The 25,457-nt window shown below is 42.3% G+C and overlaps 1 protein-coding gene across 1 annotated transcript in view; it reads right to left on the reverse strand.

The window, feature by feature from the left end:
* Nucleotides 1-18,964, reverse strand: part of PDLIM4 (PDZ and LIM domain 4) — a 137,114-nt gene extending 118,150 nt beyond the window's left edge. The window contains exon 1 of the mRNA XM_061617067.1: nucleotides 18,652-18,964. Coding sequence (XP_061473051.1) covers nucleotides 18,652-18,744 — 93 coding nt within the window. The 5' untranslated portion in view covers nucleotides 18,745-18,964. The remainder of the gene's footprint in view (nucleotides 1-18,651) is intronic.
* Nucleotides 18,965-25,457: the final 6,493 nt, after the last annotated feature.

Below are 25,457 nucleotides of genomic sequence, written 5' to 3' on the forward strand. Positions count from 1 at the left end.
CAGCATCTGATTGTCCTGATGCACAACCTATACTCTGCACAAGAGTCTACTGTAAGGACAGAATATGGAGATACCTATTGGTTCCCCATTGGAAGGGGTGTGAGTGTATTTGATCACCCTATTTGTTTATATACAGACATATCATACGGAAAGCGGGATTGGACCAAGATGAAGGAGGTGTGAAAATTGGAGGGAGAAATATCAATAATTTAAGATATGCAGACAATACCATACTACTATTCGCAGGGAGACTAAAATGTTTATTTACAAAGCCATTGTACTACCGACTACCATCTATAAACGCCACTCCCATCTTCTTGAAAGATTCCACCAATGCTGCCTCTGGAAAATTCTGCAAATTACTTGGGAATATAGGCGGACTAATGTTAGCGTATTGGAAGAAGCAAAGATCACCAGTGTTGAAACAGTGATCCTCCAACATCAACTTTGCTGGACCTGTCATGTTGTTCGAATGCCTGATCACCATCTTCCAAAGCAGCTACTTTACTCCCAACTTAAGGATGGAAAACGGAATATCGGTGGACAGCAAAAGAGGTTTAAAGATCTTCTTAAAGCTAATCTAAAAAAATATAACATAAGCATCGAGAACTGGGAAGCCTTGGCCCATGAGCGTCCCAATTAGATGTTGGCCATTATCAAAGGTGCTATGGACTTTGAAGAAGTACGAGTACAGGACGAAAGGGACAAATGAGCTAAGCAGAAGGCACGTCAAGCAAATCCTCATCGTGACCATCTTCCATCTGGAAACCTATGTCCTCACTGTGGGAGGCTGTGTGGATCCAGAATTGGCCTCCACAGTCACTTACAGACCCACTTGTTAAAGACCTTACCCTGGAAGACAATCTTACTCGGCCACGAGTGATCACCAATGAAATGAATGAATGACTAGCAGAAACCAGTAATGATTTGCGTCTGTGTTAGAATTGCTTAATATGTTTTTTAATAATGTTTTAACCCTTTTTTAATGTTGTTTTTTAATGCTTTTAACGCTGTTTTGTTTTAATGTATTTTAAGATCTGTTTTTATGATGTTTTAAAGTGTTTTTAGCGCTTTGTTTGCTGCCCTGGGCTCCTGCTGGGAGGAAGAGCGGGATACAAATTAAAAAATAATACATAATAATAATAATTTGGAACGACTGCTGATGAAAGCACAAAAGCAGGACTTCAGCTGAATGTCAAGAAGATTGAAGTAATGACAACAGAAGATTTATGTAACTTTAAAGTTGGCAATGAGGACACAACTTGTCAAAGATTATCAGTACCTTGGCACAGTCATTAACCAAAATGGAGACAATAGTAAAAAAATTAGGAGAAGACTAGGACTGGGGCGGGCAGCTATGAGAGAACTAGAAAAGGTCCTCAAATGCAAAGATGTATCACTGAACAGTAAAGTCAGGACCACTCAGACCATGATATTCCCAATCTCTATGTGTGGATGTGAAAGTTGGACAGTGAAAAAGTGGATAAGAGAAAAATCAACTCATTTGAAATGTGGAGTTGAAGGAGAGCTTTGCAGATACCATGGACTGTGAAAAAGACAAATAATTAGGTGTTAGACCAAATTAAACCAGAACTATCATTAGAAGCTAAAATGATGAAACTGAGGTTATCATACTTTGGACACATCATGAGAAGACACGATTCACTAGAAAAACAATAATGCTGGGAAAAACAGAAGGGAGTTGAAAAAGAGGAAAGCCAAACATTAGATGGATTGATTCCATGAAGGAAGCCACAGACATGAACTTATAAGATCTGAACAGGGTGGTTCATGACAGATACTATTGGAGGTCACTGATTCATAGGGTCGCCATAAGTCGTAATCAACTTGAAGGCACATAACAACAACCATGGGTCGGAGAACAGAGGGACAATCTGTATGCTTCAAGGACCCCATAGGATGCAACGTAGAGTGCATGTGTGTGCAATTATGAGTGAGGGCTGTCAGTCACGCAGTGTTAGTGGCAAACGGCAGATTTAGCCTCCATCACAAAGGTGTTTCAAAGTGAAAAAATTCACTTTCCCCATAGGAGAAAATGGTAGCCACCAGTAGCTGGTGAAATGGAGCAAAGGCTAGTGAACAGACTGTCCCTATGCAGTGACCAAGGAGGAAGATGGAGAGTGCTTTTATCAGAGCACTGGCTTGTGCCATGCACTGTTGACCTTTCAGCAGCCAAGGACCTCCATAATGCTGCTCCAGCTATTCCCTGCTTTTGTTGTCACACAGTGCCTGCTGGTAAGGGGATGGAACTACTATAAAGTTTTTCTTCCTCACTATCTTCTGCTCCACCTTTTTAGCTACCACTGATACTAGCCATATACTTACATGTGAGAAAACAAGGTGTACATTCAGAAAACTGTATGACCCCAGTGTCTGCAGGACATATGTTTTTGCCCGCCCCGCTGAGTCCCAGGCTGTAGACCTTTATTTTGTCTGTTAGAAGTGAGAACTGAGGACCAACATCATGCCTTACTTTGCATAGTATCCTACTGAACTTCATTTTTTTCTGCCACACTAGAATGTGATGAAGAGACAGAACAATAGAACTGTCTACTTATAAAAATGATTTTTAAAAAATCAGCACAGGCCAGTTACTTGCACTACCACATCCCCATCTTAAGGGCTCTGGGCAAGTAATAAAATTAAAATAAAACATTCAGCAAAACATTCATATTTTGTGTGAGAATTACAATTACTCCAAACCTACCTGGCTCCATCAATTAAAAAGCAACCCAAAAGAAAATGCTTTACAGTTTTTCTGAACATTTCTGCATAATGAAACCCTACAAACTAAAAATAAATCCTTGAATGTTTTAAAGATAATAATTTTCTAAGCCTTGTACACACTTCATGTGCACCACCTCTATCCTTGGGAACGTACAAATATGAACTAAAAAAAGGTTAGGTCTCTGATTCCAAAATGCATAGCACAACCATTGCAGCAGAAACTATTAACATTCAAAAATCAGCCACATCTTCTCCATTCAGATGGGTGCAATGGATGGCATGTGAATGCATCAGAGTAACCTATAAATGGTACAGTGAAGTATGGAGTAGAAATGGAAATGCACATGCATACAATACACTCTTGTTCTGTACTGTTGCATACAGTGGTGCAAGATTGCCAAGGACGAGTTCTGAGAAGAATGTTCATAACTCCATGACTTCAACTTCAAGTAAAGCTGCAATCCAACCCCCATCTGTGCCAGGCTGGGTGTGGGTGGGTTGAAATGTCCCTCTGCCCAGCCCTGCTGGTCTCAGTGAGCATAGTGCTCCCTGTTCTGCTCTCCAGCATGCTCAGTGGGTGGAAGTGCTGCTGGCAGGATCCCACAGAAAACCCTGACATTTGATGTTCTGAGGCAGGGAAGGCTAGGATCCACTGCTGAGTTGGCCTCACTGCTATCACATGATGGCATCAGGTCCAATTTGGGCCCAATCACAGCACCAGCTCCAGGATGGTGCAGCAATTTGCCTGCCCCCTGCCTTCCACCCCAGCAGCACGAGCAGCAGAGCTGCAGTGATGGCCCTACTACAGTATTACTCCATTAAGCCCCACCCACCAGCTAGGGTTTGGATTGCAGCCTCTTCTTTTCTTTGCTTTTCTATTCTTAATGCTCCCTTCTCTCACACACGTTACATATTCAAGCTACTTTTCTGACTCTGTTTTCTGTCTTCCCTAACAACTACTCGTCCCTGCTTAAACCTAGACAAGATGCCATTAACACTAGCAATTTTGTGAATGGTTTTTAAAAAGTAAATTGCAGGCATGGGTGTGAAGAGGATAGCTTTTGGTGTGGAGGCTTTGGGGCTGCTGTTTGCGTTGGGGGGAAGGAGCTCCCATTAAATCAAATGGGAACTTTCCTCAATACAAGTAGCAGGCATGGGCCCCCCATCTGGATTGGATCATGAGGAGGAAAAAGTTAGAACCTCTAGGGTCCCAATCCGGATCAGGCCCTTTTACACCTGTTATTTAGTTTTTTAAAGCTCTGTGTCTTGTTTGGCCATCAATGATCTTATGATCTATGTTTCTTATTACTGTATTTTTTCTGATTTTTTTCTTGCTAAATATATAACAGAGTCTTTAGTAAATTATATTCCATTGCAAAATGTATGGATGGTGTTTCATATTGGTTTGGATCCAAATATCCTATGCTGCTCCAGAGGGTTCATTAACCCCCAGGAGTGATTTTTGAGGGGTACAATGGTGGAAGAAGCCAGGAAAGCCTCAATGCATGAGTGGAGTTCTGCTTGCTCTTCTTTGAATCCAACCCATTCAACACTGACCAATAAGTAACAAGAGAGCAATAAATATTCCAGTTAATTGTGCTTCCTCAGTTAAGGAAAGCTGAGCATTAGGCTATTTTAAAAAGTCTTTTACTCCGATTACCCCTCTAGCCTTCTGAAAACTACCACCCATGACTTCTCTTCTAGCCATGAATCTGTGAGAACAGGATCAGTTACTGCCTTTGTAAGGGCTGCCTCCATCTGCTGATGTGTGGAGTGCTCAGCTCTAGAGACTGATGCATTTCCTTCACATTCACGGTATAAAGCTATCCTCTCCAGAACTGCAAGAGCCTGCTGCTAAAATGTATGGTTTTAGTTATGAACATTGTTGTCAGCCAAGAAGAGCTAAATTCTCATGAGTGAAGAAAAGGCAAGTGCTTGGCTTATCCATCCATGTCATCCTCTAATGGTAGAACTATATGTTTTGGTTACAGGAATCATATGGCTGTTGCCAAAAGCAGCAACCCCACAACTTTCTCTCCTTCCTCCCCCATTAACATTTTACAGTACAAAGTATATGATGTGCCAGTCCAAGCCCTTGAAAGTCAAGGGTGTCAAGTGGAGTGTGGGTGAGGAAACTCTCAGTTCAGTGACATGTTGTCACACATTTTGTACCAAAGGATATGGGAAAGAGAGGAAGAAGAGACATAGGGCTGGTGCCAGTGCCAGGTTTAAGGGCTGTTAGCAAACTGTCCTACATTAGTGAGTCCCTGTGATGATCCCACCTTTGGCTCCACCTGTCAGGTTCCCACCTGCTTGTGGCTACCGCCTTTCACTAGACACCACCTCAGGACACCACCAGTCAGGATCGTCGTTTTTATTTTTTCTCACTCCGCTCTAGCACAGATCTCTCAAGATCCCACTGCTAGGCAGCACCACCAGCCACTCCCTGTAAACAATACTGCTAGAGACTTCACCTTAGTCTTCCTATGGCTTGTTACTTTGTGTCTGGGTGCCCTTGCTGTCCTCAACCCCCCTGTATCTTTGTCTATAAAGCATACAATCCTGTGTTGCTCTAGATACTTGACAATGTTACAATTTCTTCCTTCACTGCTGCCACCATTAGACACAGTTTCCCTTCAGCCTTGGTAATTACCCTGCCCTCCCTTCTGGTCTGTGTATCCCCAGCCAAGGATCAGGCTTTTGGTAAACCAATAAAAGTATTTATTTGATAACGCTAGGAAATAACAAGATTACTTTAGGAATGTTTTACAAGCGTATGGTTTCATATAGTCTCACTCTTATGTTTCCAGTTATATATATTCTGTCCAAATATCAGCCTAACAGAATCCAAACCTCCCTCAGAACTCTGTCAACTGAATCCCAACTGCCTCCCACTTCAACTCCTTTCCAATCACTCTCCTCTCAACTCCCCCACAAAACATAACCCTGAACCAACTGTCATCCTCTCATTTATACCTTCAGCCACTCAAACGCTCAGCCAATCATCATACAGCATTCTCCAGCATTCCAGCCCATGTACTCCCCCCTCTCACTTAGTCACTTACCATATATCACTTAATAAACCCGCACTTACCATATTTACAAATATTAAAATACAGGGACATCACAGTCCACTTTCTTAGTAGGGCTTCTGCTATTCAGGGCTGAGCCCTGGTGGGCTTACCTGGTGATGGTGGCAACAACAGACAACAGCAGCACCAGCAGTGCTTTAATCAGTTCTAAACAGCACAGAAGGGATGGGAACCATTATTTTAACTTTTCACAATGCTCCTGATGTAGCATCATTTTGGAACCTTGTGAGAAATTAAAATGGCAGTCCCTTCCCCCCAGATTCAGCCACCCAGTGCTGGGAAAACATTTTTAAAGAGGATCCCAAGCCAGGTGTCAACAGGCACAACATGCAACCAGCCCAATAAAGCCATTGTGTTTACCTAATTCAATTAAGCAATTCTCCTGCCTGTTTTCTGTCTTAACTCAGGAAATCAGGCCCACTTAATGAACTCACTCAGATGTGTCTAATGATATGTTTATATTCCTTGTGTATCTTTTAGAACCATCCCTGTCACTAGAGGCACAGGTAGCCTCGGTGGCACGGAGTGCTTTTTACCAACTACGCCCTTATCTGGACAGGGAAAACCTTGCTTCAGTTGTCCATGCACTGGTAACCTCTAAACTAGACTACTGCAATGCACTCTACGTGGGGCTGCCTTTGAAGACGGTTCGGAAACTACAGCTTGTGCAAAATGCGGCAGCCAGACTGTTAACAGGGACCAGGCGGTCTGAACATATAACACCGATTCTGGCCCGCTTGCACTGGCTGCCTATATGTTTCCGGGCCCGATTCAAGGTGCTGGTTTTAACTTATAAAGCCTTACAAGGCCTGGGACCACAATACCTGATGGAACGTCTCTCCTGATATGAACCTACCCGTATGCTGCGCTCAACATCAAAGGCCCTCCTCCGGGTACCTACTCAGAGAGAAGCCCGGAGGGTGACAACGAGAAAAAGGGCCTTTTCAGTGGTGGCCCCTGAACTATGGAATACCCTTCCTGATGAGGTACGCCTGGCGCCAACATTACTATATTTTCGGTGTCAGGTAAAAACCTTCCTCTTCTCCCAGGCATTTTAAACATTTTAAACATCTTAAACAGTTAAACATCTAAATTATTTAATATGTTGACATTTTAATTATCTTAACGTTTTAACATTCTTACCAATTTCACATCTTAACATCTTTATATTTTAGTATTGAGTTTTGCAGTTAGTTATGTGTTTCATCATGTTTACATTTTTTTTGTTTAATTAATACATTTTTAACTTGTGTTATATACTTGTGTTTTTACTTGTACTTCAGATGTTTATTTGTTGTGAACCGCCCAGAGAGCTTCGGCTATGGGGCGGTATAGAAATTTAATTAATAAATAATAAAATAAATAAAATAAATATATCATTGTCAATATTACTTATTTCTTAGTCCAATTTCCATAATTAACTGCCTCTTTATTCCATCATAGAGCTTTTGCACAACAAAAAGCTGAGTATGACAATGATCTTTTCTTAAACATGTGTTTTGTTTCTTTTGAAAATATATAAGCATAATGTTAGATTGATCTTACTACGAAGTGATTAAATTTATTTGTTGTATATATAATTATGTCTTACCAATATGGCTGTTAAAAATGGGGACCTGATTGTATTTCCATTTTACTTCACACACGAGATTTGGGCCCACTGACTTTCTATTTTAAAATGTTTTCAGCTGTTTTTCTGTTGAAAATGTCAAATCACTACAGTCAACTTAAGAAATGGATGAAATGGTTTCAGTTTTTGGTTCAAACGATGTACCTTGATGTTTGCATGTATTTCCACAGAAACTTTGAGCAGCTGCATCAAGAAACAATAGTTCAAACTTTGTTTTTAAAAAACTGATGTCATTACACTAACATTGTAAAACTTCTGTAAATCCCCTCCATTAGGTTGAATGTGTTTTGTTTTGTCCAGCCTGGCAAAGCTTGAAAATGCTTAGGGCGTGTAAGGTTTATTTTGTTAAGCTTCCACCAAGGTCAGACCTTGAATGAATGGAACATGAATCATTCCTTCCGCCTGATTTCCTATCCTAGATTATCAGTGTGGCTGATTAATTAAAGTAATTCATATTAAGTACTAAGTCAAAGTTATCTTGGTTCTCGGTGGGGAAAAGCACTATTAAATGCATAAGCTAGTGATGTCCAAAAGCAAGGAAATTTAAGATTGTGCCATAAAGACCAGCACATTTCTACTTGGTAAAAGGGAACTGAATTTTCTACAGCAAATGAACTGTTATTGTTAAGTATCAATTGGTTCCTGATAAATTATTGGCTTATGGCTTTGCAGTAGAAAATTCAGCTCCCTGAACTGCTAATATAACCACACCACTTTTGGTCAGAATCCCCACCCATGCTGTGTCACATGATTAAATGATACATATAGATTACATGGTAGCTCATGGACAGATCTAAAAGCATATTTCAGTTCTCCACCCATAAGACCCAAAGACTTCGTTTGGACATACCTCAGACTCATGAGCCCTCCAGTGTGACCATGAGATCTGTTCTGTGGTTTTCATTTTGATCTGACTGCAGTTTGTCATTGGGTCTGAAATGGTAGTTAACTATGTTTATTTAAATAAGCTAACTTTCAACCATAGATCATGGTCTTGGCTTGTTTCAATAAACTAGAGTTAACACTAGCCAAAGTTCCTGGTTCACAGACAACAAACTATGGTTAGTTAAAAACAAAAATGGATGTTTCTAATTTCCTCCTTATTGGTTGCACTGGAGGAAGAGATGTGAGGGAGCAATGCATGAGCTCAGAGCCCTTGGGCTAAACTCTAAACTGTGGTAGCCAACATGGTGTCTTCAAAATGTTGTGGACTTCAACTGCCATCATCTCTGACAATTAACATGGTGGCTGAGGCTCATGGAAGTTGTAGTCCAGAACATCTGGAGGGCACCACATTGGCTACCCCTAAACTATGGCTTAGCATAACGTGTTAACATGCCAGATTCCAAAACTTGGTTCCTAGCGTTTTTGTTATGTTCCTTTTTAGGGATATTTCTCCCTTTATCTTAGATTATTGATCTGGTTCCACTGACATTCTAGTGCACAGAACATATGTGTTCAGGGCTGTGAAGACCTGGCTCTTCAGGCAGGCTTTTGGGGTGGGCTAGATTTTATTATCTTGTGTCCAGATTTTTAATGTTTATTGTATCTGTATGCTTATTTTGTATGTCGCCCAGAGTGGCTGGATAGCCAGCCAGGTGGGCGACTAAGAAATTCAATAAATAAATAAATAGGCATTAAACTGAAACCAATAAAACACAATATTTTAAGGGCTAATGCTTTGATTTTCATCATGACTATAACACACAGCAATGAATGAATGCTTCCTTTCCTACTTTATGTATCACAGGGAAATTTAGAGACTGTAAACTGCAGCCTGACAGCTATAACACTAACAAAATATCTAGTCTTAAATGTACTAAACTGCAAACACAGTTTGCAAAAGTCCTAATAGTACCTTCAGAATTCCTCTCTGACATGTTAATATTGTAATGAAAGGCATTAACTTGATGAATGCATGTGTGTTCTATAGATGTGTCAAGAAATGTCCATGTGATGTCAGCTTTCATAACATGTTGAGAAATTTTTCACAGCCTCTTATCTTCAGTAATGATTTCCCTGTTCAGACTAGATTTGCACTAGTGTATATGTCTGTACCATTTTATGACATGGACAGTTGTTGGCACATGTCCCCATCTTAAAGACAAAGGACTGAAATATTCATGAGATAGAAACGTCTCTGTTTAGTGCAAGGATTGCCAGTGTGGGTGCCAGTGTGGGTGCCAGTGTGCCCCCCCAGTGCCTTTTATGATGACTGTGAAAGGTCTCTGTAAATATTCCCTCAAATCCACAATACATGAGATAGTTTGCTCAGCTCCTATTTACATTTAGCTCACCCCCCTTACATATGCCCATATTTCATTGGATGCCAGGATTGGATGTCCACCTTACCATCTGTTCTGAAGAGAGGAGAGGAGAAAAGAACTTCCCCTCTTTGAGAGAGTATAAGTGCCTCTTCCTCACTGATGGGAAGGGAGCATGGTCCTGACACTTGCTGTGCTCTTTTAGATGAGGCTGCCATTATGCCATGCCCCCATGACAGTCATTTTTGTGTTGTGCTATGCCCCCATGGTAGCCCTTGACACTTTGTCCAAATTCCAAATGTGCCCACTAGCCCAAAAAGGATAGTGACCCTCTTTTAGCTGTTGTTTGGCTAGTCTAAAGTCAGAGTCGTCTTGATATATACAATAATTCTCTAATTTTCTGGTGTATTACTTCAAATACTTTGTACAAGGTGCAATGAGTTAGAAATGATCCATTTTATTATTGCTTCTACAAACAAGAAGTTAAACATTCATGCTGAAAAGGAAGAAAAGTAAATTATACACTGAGCACTTACTATAGCATAGTTTGTAAGTCTACAGAATTAAAACCTATGAATGAATTACAGTACAATATTTCATCTCATATCTCCTACCCTTGCTTAACCAGGACAAGATTGCTCTGAAAGCTATTATCTGTAAAGTCATCCAGACTAATTTTGAAGGTTGACATTTGTGAAGCATCCAAAACAACAGAAATCACCCAAACCAAACATTTCTTTGTAACATTCTAGATACTAATACTTTTTAAAAGACGAACAGAGCAATTCTATACATGTCTATCAGAAGTAAACACCATTGAGTTCAATTGTACTTACTCCTAGATAAGTGTGTAAAAAATTGCAGCCTATACTTCAGGGGTCACCAAGTGCAGTGGTCCCCTCCCTCTGCTGAAACTAGGCTTGAAAGAAGCATTCTGTTGTTGCCAATAACTTGGTTGCAGTGTGTGTGGTGTCCACAACAGTTTCTCCAGTTTACAAATGTACTCAGGGCTCCAAATGGTTGGTGACATCCACACTCACTTACCTGTAATTCCCATTGAACTCAGGGAGCTTACTTCTGAGTAAACCTGCACAGGATTGTTCTGTATGGCTGTCATCCAATGCACATTTATCTGGGAGTAAGCCTCACTAAATGCAGTGAGACTTATTTTGGAATGAAAATGAACAGAATTGCATTGAAAAAATGCTTAAGAATTTCTTAACTGATGCTTCCCTAGACGTGATCAATTCCATTAAGACCAAAAAGTGGCCAGGAGCATGAGAGACAGCTAGCAGACTTTCTAAAATAAACAAAATGTGTTGATACCAAGAGACCAATTGCTTTACCTCTGGGCATATCTATTATGTGCTTGTTTAACAGATGTCTGTATTACTTTACTCACTCCTCATTAGTACCTTGTCACATGATTCTTGCCTGCTACTACTTAGTGTCTGTATTATTAAGATCCTCTCAATAAAACAATGGGATTTAAGAAAAACTACCTGAATTAAGAAGAATATATAGAGTTTTGCAGCCAAATATATTTAAATTCAATGCCACAATCACACATATAATAATTTTGAAAAGTTGCACTTTTGCCTGTCTTCGACATTTTCTTGTAGGGTTACTGGATGTGATTCCCATTTACTGCAGTGAATTCTTTCAGACTGAACAGAGAATGGATTTTGCATGCTGTGTGTGGGAAAACGCCTTTTAACAGCTGTTTCTCCCTACAATGTATGTGACAGCTTTATGAGCCACTATGTATACCCATCCCAAACAGAAATGGCTACAAAAGTGATATAAACAAAGCAAGTTATGAATTTAACTTCAAAGAGAAAGGTTCAGTCCTTTAAGACGCTCCTGAGATTCAAAGTTCACAAACTTTTGCTATGAAAGACAAAGGAGGTCAGTACTCTTAACACACCAAACCATAAGAGACTCAAAAGAGAACAATTAAAGTAGGGTGGCATCATGTTCGCTAACTCATGTACAAAGTTCTGTAGTTTTGTGATAAAATATCGTGTTAAAGTCAAAGATAAAATGTCAAAATATCTACAGTCAAAACAGCATTTTTAAAAGCATTGAGTATCTAATTCACCTATCAACCAGTTACCTTTTTTCTCAGTGTTTTGAAATGTATATAAGATACTGACATATAAATTCTTCAAGGCTTCCTGAAGAAAAAAATGGGTAACATCTAACTGTACAATTACCTTATCTCTGAATGTGAGATTAAATGTTCTGTCTATGGGACAGCAGTTAAAGTTATATATTCGGAAAAGGTAGGATACGTAGAATAGTTTAGCTTTAGTGTTTTACAAGTTTCGCTGAAGGAAGAGGATTCAAAGTAAACTTTTATTGACTACTAAAATGGTCATAATCTTGTATGAAGTTGGTTCAAATGGTCTATTTGAAAGGCAAAATGCAGCCCTACTGTTTAATTACTAACAGTTGGGTTAAATCATAGGAAGGTTAACTTCGTATTAACAAGCTTGCAGCACACAACATGCCCAATGCTGTACTGTCTCCTATTACTGAAACTGACTTTATAAAAACATTTCAAAAGCATTGCTGTGGACAAAATCTAGTCTGACACTTGGAGGCTGCTGACCAGGTTGTCACATGTCATATTCTTTGTGTTTTCAGGTGATTAAGAAACAGCAGCTCAGTTGTTTGATCATGTGACATTACTGTACTGTTTCCCTTTCTCAAGCTGAAGGGCGGGGTGGCGAGACTTTGTAATACTATTTTTAAAGCATTCTTCTAAGCAGATGCTTTGCTTGTTTTGTGTTCCAAAGCACTGTTGATAAAATTCACTTTATACAATGCAGGTTGAAAGCTCCCCCCACTTTCCTTTTTTTTCTTTTAAAGAGTGTTGGGATTTCAGATAGCTGGTACTACTATAACAGAGTAGGCCACCACAATGAAAAGTTGTCATGATCTGTCAAGGTTCCTCTCATAGCTTTGGGTAGGGCTAAAAGAGAAATCTGCAGAACAGCCCAACAATTTTGGCATTTTCCTAAATTGTAAGGGAACTTTTCCTCCATGCTTCATAGAAGGTGGGTAGGCTTTGATCTGTTTAAAAGGAATCGCAGGTCCTGATGCTCACTGACTGGCAAATTTTCAAAGAGCTGAAACCTGGAATGTAGCCTGCCCTTCAGAGTTTTGTTCTCCTTAGCCCCAGCTCTCTTGGCATCACCTGTTGCTGGTCTTATTACTTGGACTTCTGTCTTCCAGCACAGTGCAATCACTTTGTGATAAGGCTAGGTGCCTAATCGTTTCTGGCTTTGAGGGCCTCCCTTCTGCTTTTCTTCTCATTGGATCCTGGCTGAGAGTCAGCTTCAATCACCTCCTACCTGAAATGTTCAACTCTCAGATATCATTTATATTCTGTTCCTCTTATAGCTCACCAAATTTGCTGTAGGTAGGCATGCTTAGGAACTCATGCATCATCATTTCAAGAAAACAAAGCCATACCTCTGGCATCTGACCTCTGTACTTCTGTAACATCACAGTGGTTCAGTTCAGAGGGTAAAGTTTATCAGTAGCTAGCAGCTATGATAGATCAATGGAACCCCCATGTTTAAAAGCAGTTCTTCTGGAATGCTGAATCCTGGGGGCCAATAACATCTTCATATCAGTTTACAAACTTTGAGAGGTACCTAACTGACTACTGCTAGAAACAAAACTGAACCATATGAATCCCAGGGCCGGTTCACATGGCAATTTAATGTGAGATGGGTTCTACTTGCATGCCCATTTATTTCGCAGCGATCGCATGACGTAGGAGGCAAAGGGAAGGGGTCCCAGTGCTTTCAGCTTTTAATCTGCAGCAAATAAATCCAAGTTTAATCTAAAAAGGGAAAGAAAAACCATCTGTGCTTCGTATCTCTAGGGGCTTGTAGACAGTTCTGATGGTTTTGTGAATCCACGCCCACTCCCTCCTCCTTCCTTTGTTATGTCATTTCCTGCTGGCTCCCGTTCTGCAAGCCTGCTGCAAATGGTGCTTTTTTTCCTTTCCCTCCTTACTAAAAAGCATAACGTTCAAACAAATATTTGTATTTCTGCTGAATTCTGAAAATACAAATAATCAAGCTTGAGGATTTTTTCATTTTTTTATGAAACTTACTCTTGAATGAACTGAGCATGCTCGGTTGCCAAGATAACCAGAGCAACTGATAGTTTGACTTTAAGAGGGCGTGGTCATTAGGAAGCTGCATGATTGACTCTGTCCTTTCATTATGAACGGAAAACGGCGATTAGAAGGTAGGAAGTGTGATCTTTAAACTCCCATCATGATGGAAAAACCTTTGTCTTTAAAATGGAGTTCAACTCCAGTGTGAATAAGCCCCTAGTCTGATCTAGCACTGCATATCTTTCTTTGTTTTCTTAGTATCTGTGGAGCACTCACAGTCTGACAGGTATTGGCTAGTCTGGCTGTACCTTAGATTTTCTCCCAAGTGCTGTGATCTTTTTTTCTTGAAAACTGACATCAAATACACATTTTGTGCTTTTACACTACCATCATGACAGGCTGCCTGAATGGTTTCCACAGGGAGTCAAGGAGGGAATAAATTAGCTGTAGGTGGGAGTCAGGGCCAGCCCCAGGCATGCCGGGGCCCTTGGGCACCAGCTTGTCCTGGGCCCTGCCCCCCTGCATGCATGCACACCCTACCCACCTACCAGGCAGGCTGAGGAGTGGGAGGGGGGGTGAGGGGGGGTGAGCAAGTGGGGAGTGGGGGGAGGGCAACCAAGTGGGGGGAGAGGACAAGTGAGTGAGCAGGTAGGGGGAGAGGGAGCAGGCAGGGGGAGGGGGAGCAGGCAGGGCGAGCGGAGGGAGGTCAAGCAAGGGAGCGGGCAAGGGGAGGGAAAGCAAGCAGGGGGAGAGGGTGGGTGAGTGAGCAGGTGGGGGAGAGTGAGTGGGTGGGGGGAGATGGTGAGTGAGCAAGCAAGCAGGTGGGGGAGGGTAAGCAGGTGGGGGGAGAGGGTGAGTGGGTGGGGACAAAGGGTGAGCGAGCAAGCAGGAGGGGGAGGATGAGTGGGCAGGACAAGTGGGGGGAGAGGGTGAGAGAGTGAGCAAGTGGGGGAGAGGGTGAGTGAGCAAGCGGGTGGGGGGAGTGCAAGCAGGCGGGTGGGGGAGAGCGAGCAAGCAGGTGGGGGAGGGCAAGCAGATGGGGGAGGGTGAGCGAGCAAGCAGATGGGGGAGGGTGAGCGAGCAAGCAGACGGGGAGGGTGAGCGAGCAAGCAGACGGGGAGGGTGAGCGAGCAAGCGGACGGGGGAGGGTGAGCGAGCAAGCGGACGGGGGAGGGTGAGCGAGCAAGCGGACGGGGGAGGGTGAGCGAGCAAGCGGACGGGGGAGGGTGAGCGAGCAAGCGGACGGGGGAGGGTGAGCGAGCAAGCGGATGGGGGAGGGTGAGCGAGCAAGCGGACGGGGGAGGGTGAGCGAGCAAGCGGACGGGGGAGGGTGAGCGAGCAAGCGGGCGGGGGAGGGTGAGCGAGCAAGCGGGCGGGGGAGGGTGAGCGAGCAAGCGGGCAGGGGAGGGTGAGCGAGCAAGCGGGCAGGGGAGGGTGAGCGAGCAAGCGGGCAGGGGAGGGTGAGCGAGCAAGCGGGCAGGGGAGGGTGAGCGAGCAAGCGGGCAGGGGAGGGTGAGCGAGCAAGCGGGCAGGGGAGGGTGAGCGAGCAAGCGGGCAGGGGAGGGTGAGCGAGCAAGCGGGCAGGGGGTGAGTGGGTGGGCAGCTCCCTTCCTGTGATCCAAGGGGAGCACTACTCCACCACTCTGGGTGATGGGGCCCTTGGCCAGGGCCCCACCTGACCACCCTTTGGAGCCAGCCCTGGTGGGAGTTCTTGAAGAACAGGGTACAATGAATTGTGGTGATGAGGTTTGCTCCTCTCATGCATTTTTATGTCAAAAATAGGCATATTGCCTCTGACCATGGAGGTAGACCTCTTCCCTTCCTGCTATATCTCTGCCTGTATGAGGCAGTCATGAGTACACATGGCTGCTCCTGCCTTGCCTAGTTTGTCCTTCATGTTGTATGTCTATAACTGTGAATGTGTTGTGAGCAATGTGTATGTGAACAGGACAGGGAGGTGTAAGAATGAAAAGAGAACATTATATCCACAAATTTACATGGATCTCTATTTATATATCAAATCTGAACGGCTGAAAATATTTACAGCATTTAGTTTGTCCTTCATGTTGTGTGTCTATAACTGTGGATGTGTTGTGAGCAATGTGTATGTGAACAGGACAGGTAGGTGTAAGAATGAAAAGAGAACATTATATCCACAAATTTACATGGATCTCTATTTATATATCAAATCTGAACGGCTGAAAATATTTACAGCATTTTAACATTTTAAGTTGACATTTGCATCCAGATCCTAAGTATGTTTACTCAGAAACAAGTCTTTGTTTAAAGGAGCTTACTTCCAAGTGAGTGAGTCTAGGATTTCAGCCATGGTGTGATTTAATTGGAAGGGGGGTCAGATGTTTCTGTAGTATCTAAGTATATGTTCTCTGTTAGAGAAGACTGCATCTTTTGAGGTAAGTATTTCAAACATTCTGAGAGAGAAGGACATGTTGCCAGTTCTAGACTCCAATTGGAAACAGCTTCTTCATTTTTAAAAATCACTACAGTCTTATGGTACATTTAATGAAACACAAAAAAAGTACCCATATCTATATCTGAGGAATTGGTGATTTATTGAACTGTGTGCCATACACAGGACATTTTTCATTGTTACCAAGCAAAAAAAACCTGCAGTCTTCACAAGAAAATCCAGAGATCTCATACCTCTCAAAAGAACCATTTTGTTATCAGTTATGCAGGAATGCTTCAAGGCAGGAGCTCGAAAATATTACACCACAATCCTAAAGGTAAGTGTACCATTGATAGCTCATGAGTAGCTTGTGCCAATATCACTGAATTGGGCTCCTGTGCTAGACAAATGGAACATAGCAGGAACAGGTCCATGCTATCTAGTATCAGACGTACCCAGCAGCGGATGTTCTCATAGTGGCCAAACTGACTGAACTGTAATGTTGTCGTGGTATGGTTAAAATTAAAGTGGACAAATAGCTACTCCTACCCTTTTTACTTTTCAACACAACAGAGCCATGCTTTTTCTGAAATATCCTGTTCAGTAGACAAATTAATTATTGGCATTTTATTTATTTATTGGCATTTATATGACCCATCAATCATATTTTTAGGTGGATAAGAATGATGAAGAATAATAGTCCAGAATGATCTTAAGCATGTTTCTCAGAAGTCCCACTGAGTTTGTTTATTAGATTTATATCCCACCCTTACTCCCAGTAGGAGCCCAGGGCGGCAAACAAAAGCACTAAAAACACTTTAAAACATCATAAAAACAGACGTTAAAATATATTAAAACAAAATATCCTTAAAAACAAATTAAAACAAAAGATCTTTAAAATATATTTTAAAAAAGCTTTTAAAACATATTAAAAAGCAATTCCAACACAGACTGAGATAAGGTCTCTACTTAAAAGGCTTGTTGAAAGAGGAAGGTTCTAGGATAAAGCATTATAATATGTTTAGGACTACAAGCCTAGATTAACAGCCCAACTCAAAACATGTGAACTCTGAATTTAAATCCCATTGCTTTCAGGAAAATGTACTTTCAAGTTAACGTGCATGGGATCAGCCTATGAGAGCTTGAAGTCATCCCTGGTATAATTCCATTAATTTCAACAGTGTCATCCCTGAAAGTGTGTGGTCCATAAAATTGCCTTGCCCCCACAGTTTTCCAAAATGCTGAGACCCAAACAGAAAACAAATAAATAAGAGCAGATAGACATAATTGCTCCAAAGGCTGGAAGTTCTCTGCTGTGCACTGACATTCTGTCATAAGCGCATTCATTGTTGGGTGCAAACTCATCATGCAAGTGGTTCACTTTGTGCAAACTTTTTCACTTGCCTCCATTGAATAGATTTCATCCGACCCGGCTCGCTAGTTAAAAGAAACCCCTTCTTTTCTAGTCACTCAGCACAGCAGACCACTCTTTTGTTTTTAAAGATCCTCGGTTCCAGGCTGGGATCCAAAAAACAAACCCAGCTCTGCTTAGTTCACGCCGATCCCAGCTAGCAGTACTTCCAGAGCTCTCATCAACAAGAGACACAGAGAAACTCCTATGTTTTGAAACCCACCGAATCCAAAGCAGCTGGACAAACAAGCATCCTGCACAGTCCTGCTCCTTAGGATGGAAGGCGGATCTCGTTCCTGCCTCTCCCCATCCCCCGGTCGTCTTTATTTTTATAAACGAAGCAGCCCTCCACCTTCTGCTTCCCTCTTGCTGTATCAGCTCTGAAAGTTTGCCGCAACAGCAAAGACCTGAACTTGAGGCGTGTAACAAGTGCCTCTGCTCTGCGGGAAGTGAAGCGCCAAAGAGAGCTGTTGGTGTCCCTGGAATGTCGCCTTTGTTGTCATTTTTACCCCCGAGCCACGGGCTGCCCAAGTTACCTCAGAATCCGATGCAGTCGCGCCTAGGCGCTAACGAAGAGGGGAGGGCAAGAAGGGGTATTGTCCCCTCCTCATTTGAGACCTTTCTCCACTGACAGCCTATTAACAGAAAAAGGCTTGCTTGTTTTCATCCCCCCCCTTTAAATGCTGTCCTCAAACCTGTGTACAATTGAACGAGTTCCATGTACCTAACAGCGTACTCCTGTACAGGTCGTCTCCTCAGAAGCAAGCAAGCCCCATCGATGGGGCTCGCTCCCAGCAGGTCTGCGTGTTATAGGGCATGGCAACCTCACAGCTGCCAGTTCCCGCCTCCGTCGCCTGAGGTGTTTTTCAAGGCTTCATCCACCTACCCCCGGCAAAAGAAAGGGAACCATAATTTTAAAAAAATGAAAAGAAAGGACGCCGTTTCTTCTCAGACTTACCCTGGAAATGGTCAGCGGAGTGCTGAAATCTTTGCCTCCAACCAGCCGGAACCCCCACGGCGAAGGGCCATTCAAAGCCACTGTCTGGGGCATGGCAGGACTCTTCGGTTCGCCCGAGAAAGAGAGAGACGAGAGGGTGAAGTCAGAGGGGGAAAGCAGCGCTTGCTCAACCCACTCTCCGCTCTCTTCTCCCAACCTCTGCTGCTTTCTAATCCACTTAAAGCGCCAACTAATCTCCGGCCCGGCCTGACGTCTCTCTCTTTCCCCACATAGGGGAGAGGCGGCGGCGGAAGAGGAGAAGGCGGCGGCGGTAGAAAAGGGGAGAGGCGGATCGCTCCGCGCTCAGGGCGGTTGGGAGCTCAAACGGGTTGCTCGCAGATGTCTACAGCATGATCCTCATGTTCAAACGAGTCGTGGGAGAAGGATATATTTTATATCTTATGCCTGCTATTCCTGACCCGATTTTTAGCTGCAGAATTTACACAGGCCTTCCCTTCGCAGCGTACCTGTTATTTTTTTACTGCATGGACCAGTGAGTTGGTCACCGGGACTCGCATTGTGGTATGGGTAGCAAGGGGTGTGTGTGTGTGTGTGTGTGTGTGTGTACACCTATTTAAACTGGAAATCCTGCCATCCTAGGGATATAAAGAAGAACATTGTGTATAGCTTAGCTCTGAGAATCAAACTTATTTGCAACACTGAAGATAAATACCAGAGAAGGATCAGTGAACTTAAAGAACACCTTCTTCTAAGAGGATATTCTCCACATATTATCAATTGCAACATCCACCAAGCCTCCATTCTGTTCAGAGAAAACCTCCTCCATCATACTGAGGTGTCAAAGAGCAGAGAGCAATGGATTCCATTTGTGGTAGATTTCCATCCAGCATCTCCTATCACCGAGCAATCAGGGAGAGCTACCCATTGCTGGCCAACTCTGAACATCTTACTAGAGCCATCAGCAGGCCTCCTGTTATAACATTTCGCCAACCTCCTAATTTGCAGACTGTTGGTAGGAACTGTGTTTAAGCCACCTATCACCAATCCAGGGTCTCATCCTTGTCACTCCAAACGTTGTATCACCTGTGTGTACCTCAGGGAGACAGCCACTTTTAAAAGCACTAGGACAGGCAGGACATATTACAGGCAGCTGTGGTAGAGGAGAGGAGAGGCGGGTCAATCCACGCTCAGGGTGGTTGGGAGCTCAACAGGTTGCTCACAGATGTCTTCAGGATGAGCCTCATGTTCAAACGAGTCGTGGCAGCTTGACCACCATTATTACATCAAACAGAACATCACCTGCAGGTCCTGCAATATAGTTTACATCATCGAGTGCAAAAGACCAGGATGTCATATCCAATACGTAGGAAAGACCACAACTGAGCTACGCTCATGCTTCAGGAACCACAAGTTGGCAATTTTGACAAAAAAGTGGAGCAACCAGTTGCAAAGCATTTTAACATCAAGGGTCACAGCCTGTTGGACTTTTCCATTACAGTGATAGAGATGCCAGCAGATCCAGCAACATTGACTAAAAGGGAGAACTTTTGGATATACTCTCTGGACACATTGGCACCACATGGCCTGAACCTGGAGGACAGTACCACCACTACTTAGCTTCTGCAAATGAAGCCCCTCTGAGCATTCCATCCTCAAAGCTCTATAACCGCCACCTTGGTCACAGCATTTGTATGTTAGCAGCTGATGAAGGTGGAAACATTCCCATGTGGTGTACAAAAGTGTGATTAAAACTATCCACACAACATATAAACACAAAAGAAAACCAACAGAAAGCAAAAGGGGGGCAGACTAAAAACAAAAAAATTAAAAGCAGACCAGGGCAAAATTGCAACTAAAATGTCTTCTACTGGCCAAATAGGAGTCAATCTGCTGTCAAAAAAAATTAAATGGTGGCTTTAGACATGCCTCCCTGAGGAAGGCATTCCAAAGTCAGGATACCACTACAGAAGATGTCCCCATCTGCTTTGTGAATACAAAACATAACTCTGTTAAAGGGGGTACTTGCAGAAATAATAAAACCCACAAGCCCCATCTCTTGACTACCACCAATTTAGCCATATCATATCTTTCTAAAAATAATGGCATCTCCCCACCTCCTGTTTTAATGAGGTGCCTACTTGCAAAATAAGGAGTTTCGTGTGATATGCTTTTGACCTGCCTCTTGGAATGTAGCATAGTTGAACAGGGTCGTGGAGAGGCTATGCCTGTACCATGCACATTTTTTGGCAGGCTGGAAATTGCCATGTCTAGGACACAGCTCAGACAAGAGCCAAATCCAAAGGCATGAAAGGAGAGTTCTTTGATGCATTTGAGTGATGATGCAGGATTCCACCCACAGGAACCCAGCTGTTCTGTTCACCCACATGCTGAAGTTACAGGTGTGGACAGAGGATAAGCTGGATGGCATACAAACCTGCTGTCTGTAAGTCCATAGGCATAGTTGTTGTGCAAATAATTGATAGGGTGCCAAATACCCCTGCAACACAACTCTGTGGCTTTTACTGCTGTTAAAAGTCATGGTCCTCCTAAATCTAGGTTGCAATAAGGGGTAGCAAGGGAACCAAATGCTCTAAACAACCCCTTATCTGATCCTTACTGTGTATGCATTCTTGCTAATGCTCAAGGCAATGGGTTCCAGAGTGTGGAGGAAAAGATTTTCCATACCTACTAAGAAGAGAATTTCTATAAAAACATGGGACTTATCATGTCCGCTTTGCAATAGAATGAGTTAATGCACTAATAGGCCAAAAAAACCCCACCCTTGTGTTTTAAGGAAGTACCTATTACCCAAAGATATTTCTATCAAACTTTAAAAAGCAGGAAAATTAGGGAGCTATAGTGAATGCACCAAGAAAGCAGGAGACCTGACCTCCTCTCTGAGATGTTACCAAATTCTTCCAAGCTACGCAGAAAGTGGATTGGACTGTGAAAGACCAACCCAAACTGACTTTGCATTTTTACAAATTTGTAGGGCAGTACAATATCTCAGAAAGGAGGTCAGGTCTCCTGATCCCCTGGTGCATTCACTATAGCTTTTTAATGTTTGATAGAAATATCTGTTGGCCATATGTATGTTCTTAAAACAAAAGGGTTTTTTTTTTTTTTTTTTTTGCCTATTAGTGAATTTCTCTGCTTTTTAATCCAGGAGATAAAAAAATGGGATCCTGTGCAAGTGTGGTGAGAATGGATTGATAATTGCATGCTTATTGAGTTCAATGGGATTTACTCCCCTACAATCATGCTTAGGATAGGTAAAACTGATCATAGGGGAATGGGGAGACGAGCAGAAGGAAGGGCAGGTGTAGAGGGAGAGGGAGATAGAAGCAGATGGGAGGGGGATGGGAGGAGGAGGGCAGGTTTTATCATTGGCATGCTTTTTGAGTTCAGTGGGATTTACTCCCATGCAATCATGCTTAGGATAAGTGAAATTGATCATGGCGGAGGCGGCGAATGGGGCGGTGGGAGGGCTGAAGTGGGCAGGGGAGGAGGAGGAAGGAAGAGGGGAGAGGAGGAACAAGGGAGGTGGAAGGGAGGTAGAAGGGAGGGGAGAGGGGAGAGGGGAAGGGAAGGAGAGAGGGGGAAGAAAAGGAGGGGAAAAAGCAGGTCTGATCATTTGCATGCTTATTGAGTTGAATGTGATTTACTCCCATGCAATCATGCTTAGGATAGGTAAAACTGACAATGGGGGAGGAGATTGGGTGGGTGGGCACTGGGCAGAGGGAAAGCCCCTTTCTTTTCCAAAAGGAAAACATAGTGAACAGTATCATTGTTTTTCAGGGTTTCCCGCAACTTTATATTCTACAATAGGCACATGTAGACTCCCACCCAAATTTAAACCAAAGCTGTCCCTGGCCACATCCACACCAGACCTTTATTTCACTTTAGATAGTCATGGCTTCCCCCAAAGAATTCTGAGAAGTGTAGTTTGTGAAGGGTGCTGAGAGTTGCTAGGAGAGGCCCTATTCCCCTTACAGAACTACAGCCCCCAGAAGAGGGGCTGACTGTTAAACCACTCTGGCCACTGGAGCTCTGCAGAGGAACAGGAGTCTCCTGACAACTCTTAGCACCCTTCACAAACTATACTTCCCAGGATTCTTTGGGGGAAGCCATGACTGTCTAAAGAGAAATGAATGTCTGGCGTGGGTATGGCCCCCTGATTAGCCAAGCCAAACTGCTGTGAGTCTGGCTTTTAGACCACTGACAGTTGGTTCTTACTGAGCTTACCTGAATCTATAATAGACTTCAATGTTAATTTTCTTAAATTAATTAAAATCAGCCATGCATTTTTTAAACTTTTAAACTGCAGAAGATGAAGGTCAGAGTATGGGGCAAGGTCAGTAATAGGATTACAGTTACTCTGTGAACATGGCTGATTTTTAATTAATTTCAATAAATTATGAGACCACTGACAGAAAAAAGTCAAGCAGGGGTCTGGATATTTTTTCTCTTGGTTTATACTTTGAACTCTCGATTCTCTGAGTGTTTTGTGTATTGCCATGAAAACTTAGAGGGTTGTTACGCAAGTGTTTCTGAGTTCAGGACTATAAATTTTGTAAGGTTTTGTTTTGAAATGAACTTCTGGGAAGCAGCAGAATGGCATGGTGGGGTATTTTCAATTTTACATCGCAGAATGTGAAATATCCATGCTGGCTATAGTATACAGTCACTCTTATGGCTGTATAATAAAGGCATATATTTAGTAAAGTTTACTAATGAGTTAGTAAAGACATACATTTCCTGAGACCTCTCACTGCAATAAAATAAAAGCCATTCTTCTGAACATTGCCTTGGTGAATTAAATAGATATTCAGTTTGCTGGCACTTGAAAATGTAATTAAGAAGAATCGTGGAAGTAACCTACACTGAAAATTATGGAAAGGAAATACATCAGCATGCCTGTGAAGTGGAAAACCCCTTATTTTCCAGTAAAGGCAAGGACAGGAAAGTTGTTCTTGCAAGGAAGTCTAACAAAATTGTCTTTGTTTAAAACATGTTTCTATGCTTCTGTGAAAACAAACTCAAAACATTTACCAAAATCTCCATGACTGAGAGCTTGTTCAAAAACAGGTGTGTAATACAGGACTGTCTTCTTGTCTAACCATTTCATTTTTGTCACATTTTCAGACCACTAGTATTGTAACTAATAAAACTAATAAATACAATAAATACAATATATTCTATAGCCATGGCGCTAAGAAACTTCAGAATTAGTTTAGAAATTCACTTAATTTGGGGATTTCACTTGAACCTCTTCCCATTTTCACCACTCTGATAAAGCCCACTGAAATCAGTAGGACTTCAGTCATGACTAATTTGTCCCATTAATTTAAGTAGGAACTAAGTTCAACTAACTTAGCTGACATTCAACCAAATTTCAATTAATGTTATTAGCAGATGTGTATCTCAGATTGTCTTTTTTTATGAGTTGGAAAAAACCCTAATTCTTCTCTTCATATGTTGGGTTAGTTAGTATGCCAGTGTTTTAGATTTATATTGCACTTTCCAACCCCATCTTTTTTTTTTCTGTTTAGAGAAAGACACAAACTTTGTAAAGAAGTAACTATGTTTTGTGGTTTGTGGAGTATGGTAACATAAAATTCTCGGTATCTGCAGCTTTTTTAAGCCATGTGCCCCCCCCCAGCAGTCATCTTTCCTTTTTCTACTGAAGTTTTAAAAGTAACTCTGTCATTGACATGAGATACAGTACAACATACTATTGTACTATTAGAATCTCAAAGAGAGAGAGAGAATATGACACTTTAAAAAGTCCTCCACACTCCACAAGTGATATTGCAATCTGATACATTGACTGAATTTATAATCTACCCTATCATAAAAGCTCAAACTGGGTAACAGTACGCTAATTATTATAGTCTACCTTGGGCCAAACCCATTACTAAGATATTATTCCTAAAATAATCACAATAAAACACCTAGGATTGTTGATACATGTTTCTTTTTTTTAAATAAACTATAAATCAAGATTTTACATGCAGACTCCCCAACAGGACACATTGATTTCATATATCATTGCCACATGGGAGTTCCTATAATCATGAACATTGTTTCAGCAATGCTGGGACACATGCTGAAAAGCAATACTGTGCACGATTTCTCAATGCATGAAACCAGCAGGCAATGTTCCCATGAATTTGTGATGATAGGTTTTGTATGTATTGTAATTATGTGGTTAGAAGAGATGAACTTATGGGGAAATAGTGACACAAAGTAATCCTATATTGCAAGCAATGTGTGAATTCTAAACAGAGGATGATAACCAAAAAGAACAAGATATAGATGGGGGGGGGGAAACCATGCAAGTTTAGTAGCTGAATCTGTTTGGTAGACTAGGAAGCTGTCTTTTATCGAGTCAGACCATTGGTCCATCTAGCTCAGTATTGTTGACACAAGGGGTAGCTAACCTTTTGAGGCCTGTGGATATATTTGCAAACTGGAGAAACTGTCATGGGCACAACCAACCACACACCACATCCTATTCCACCACAACCAGCCTTCTTAAATCCTAATTTCAGCGAGGGGAAGGGGACTTCTTAGACAGCAGGGAAGGTCTCTGTGGATGCATGTGCTCCTACAAGCACTACATTGGTGACTCTGGTCTACACTGATCGGCAGCAACTCTCCAAGGTTTCAGATGGGTCAGTTCCAACTCTATCTGGAGATGCTAGAGATTGAATATATAGATGACTTAAGAGGCCTAAGGAACAAATATGTTTCCAGACTTACCTGAGCAGCAATCAACAGAGTGTGAAATGATAGGCTCTACA

The sequence above is a fragment of the Rhineura floridana genome, chromosome 3, assembly GCF_030035675.1.
Source record: "Rhineura floridana isolate rRhiFlo1 chromosome 3, rRhiFlo1.hap2, whole genome shotgun sequence".
In the NCBI taxonomy this organism is placed as follows: Eukaryota; Metazoa; Chordata; class Lepidosauria; order Squamata; family Rhineuridae; genus Rhineura; species Rhineura floridana.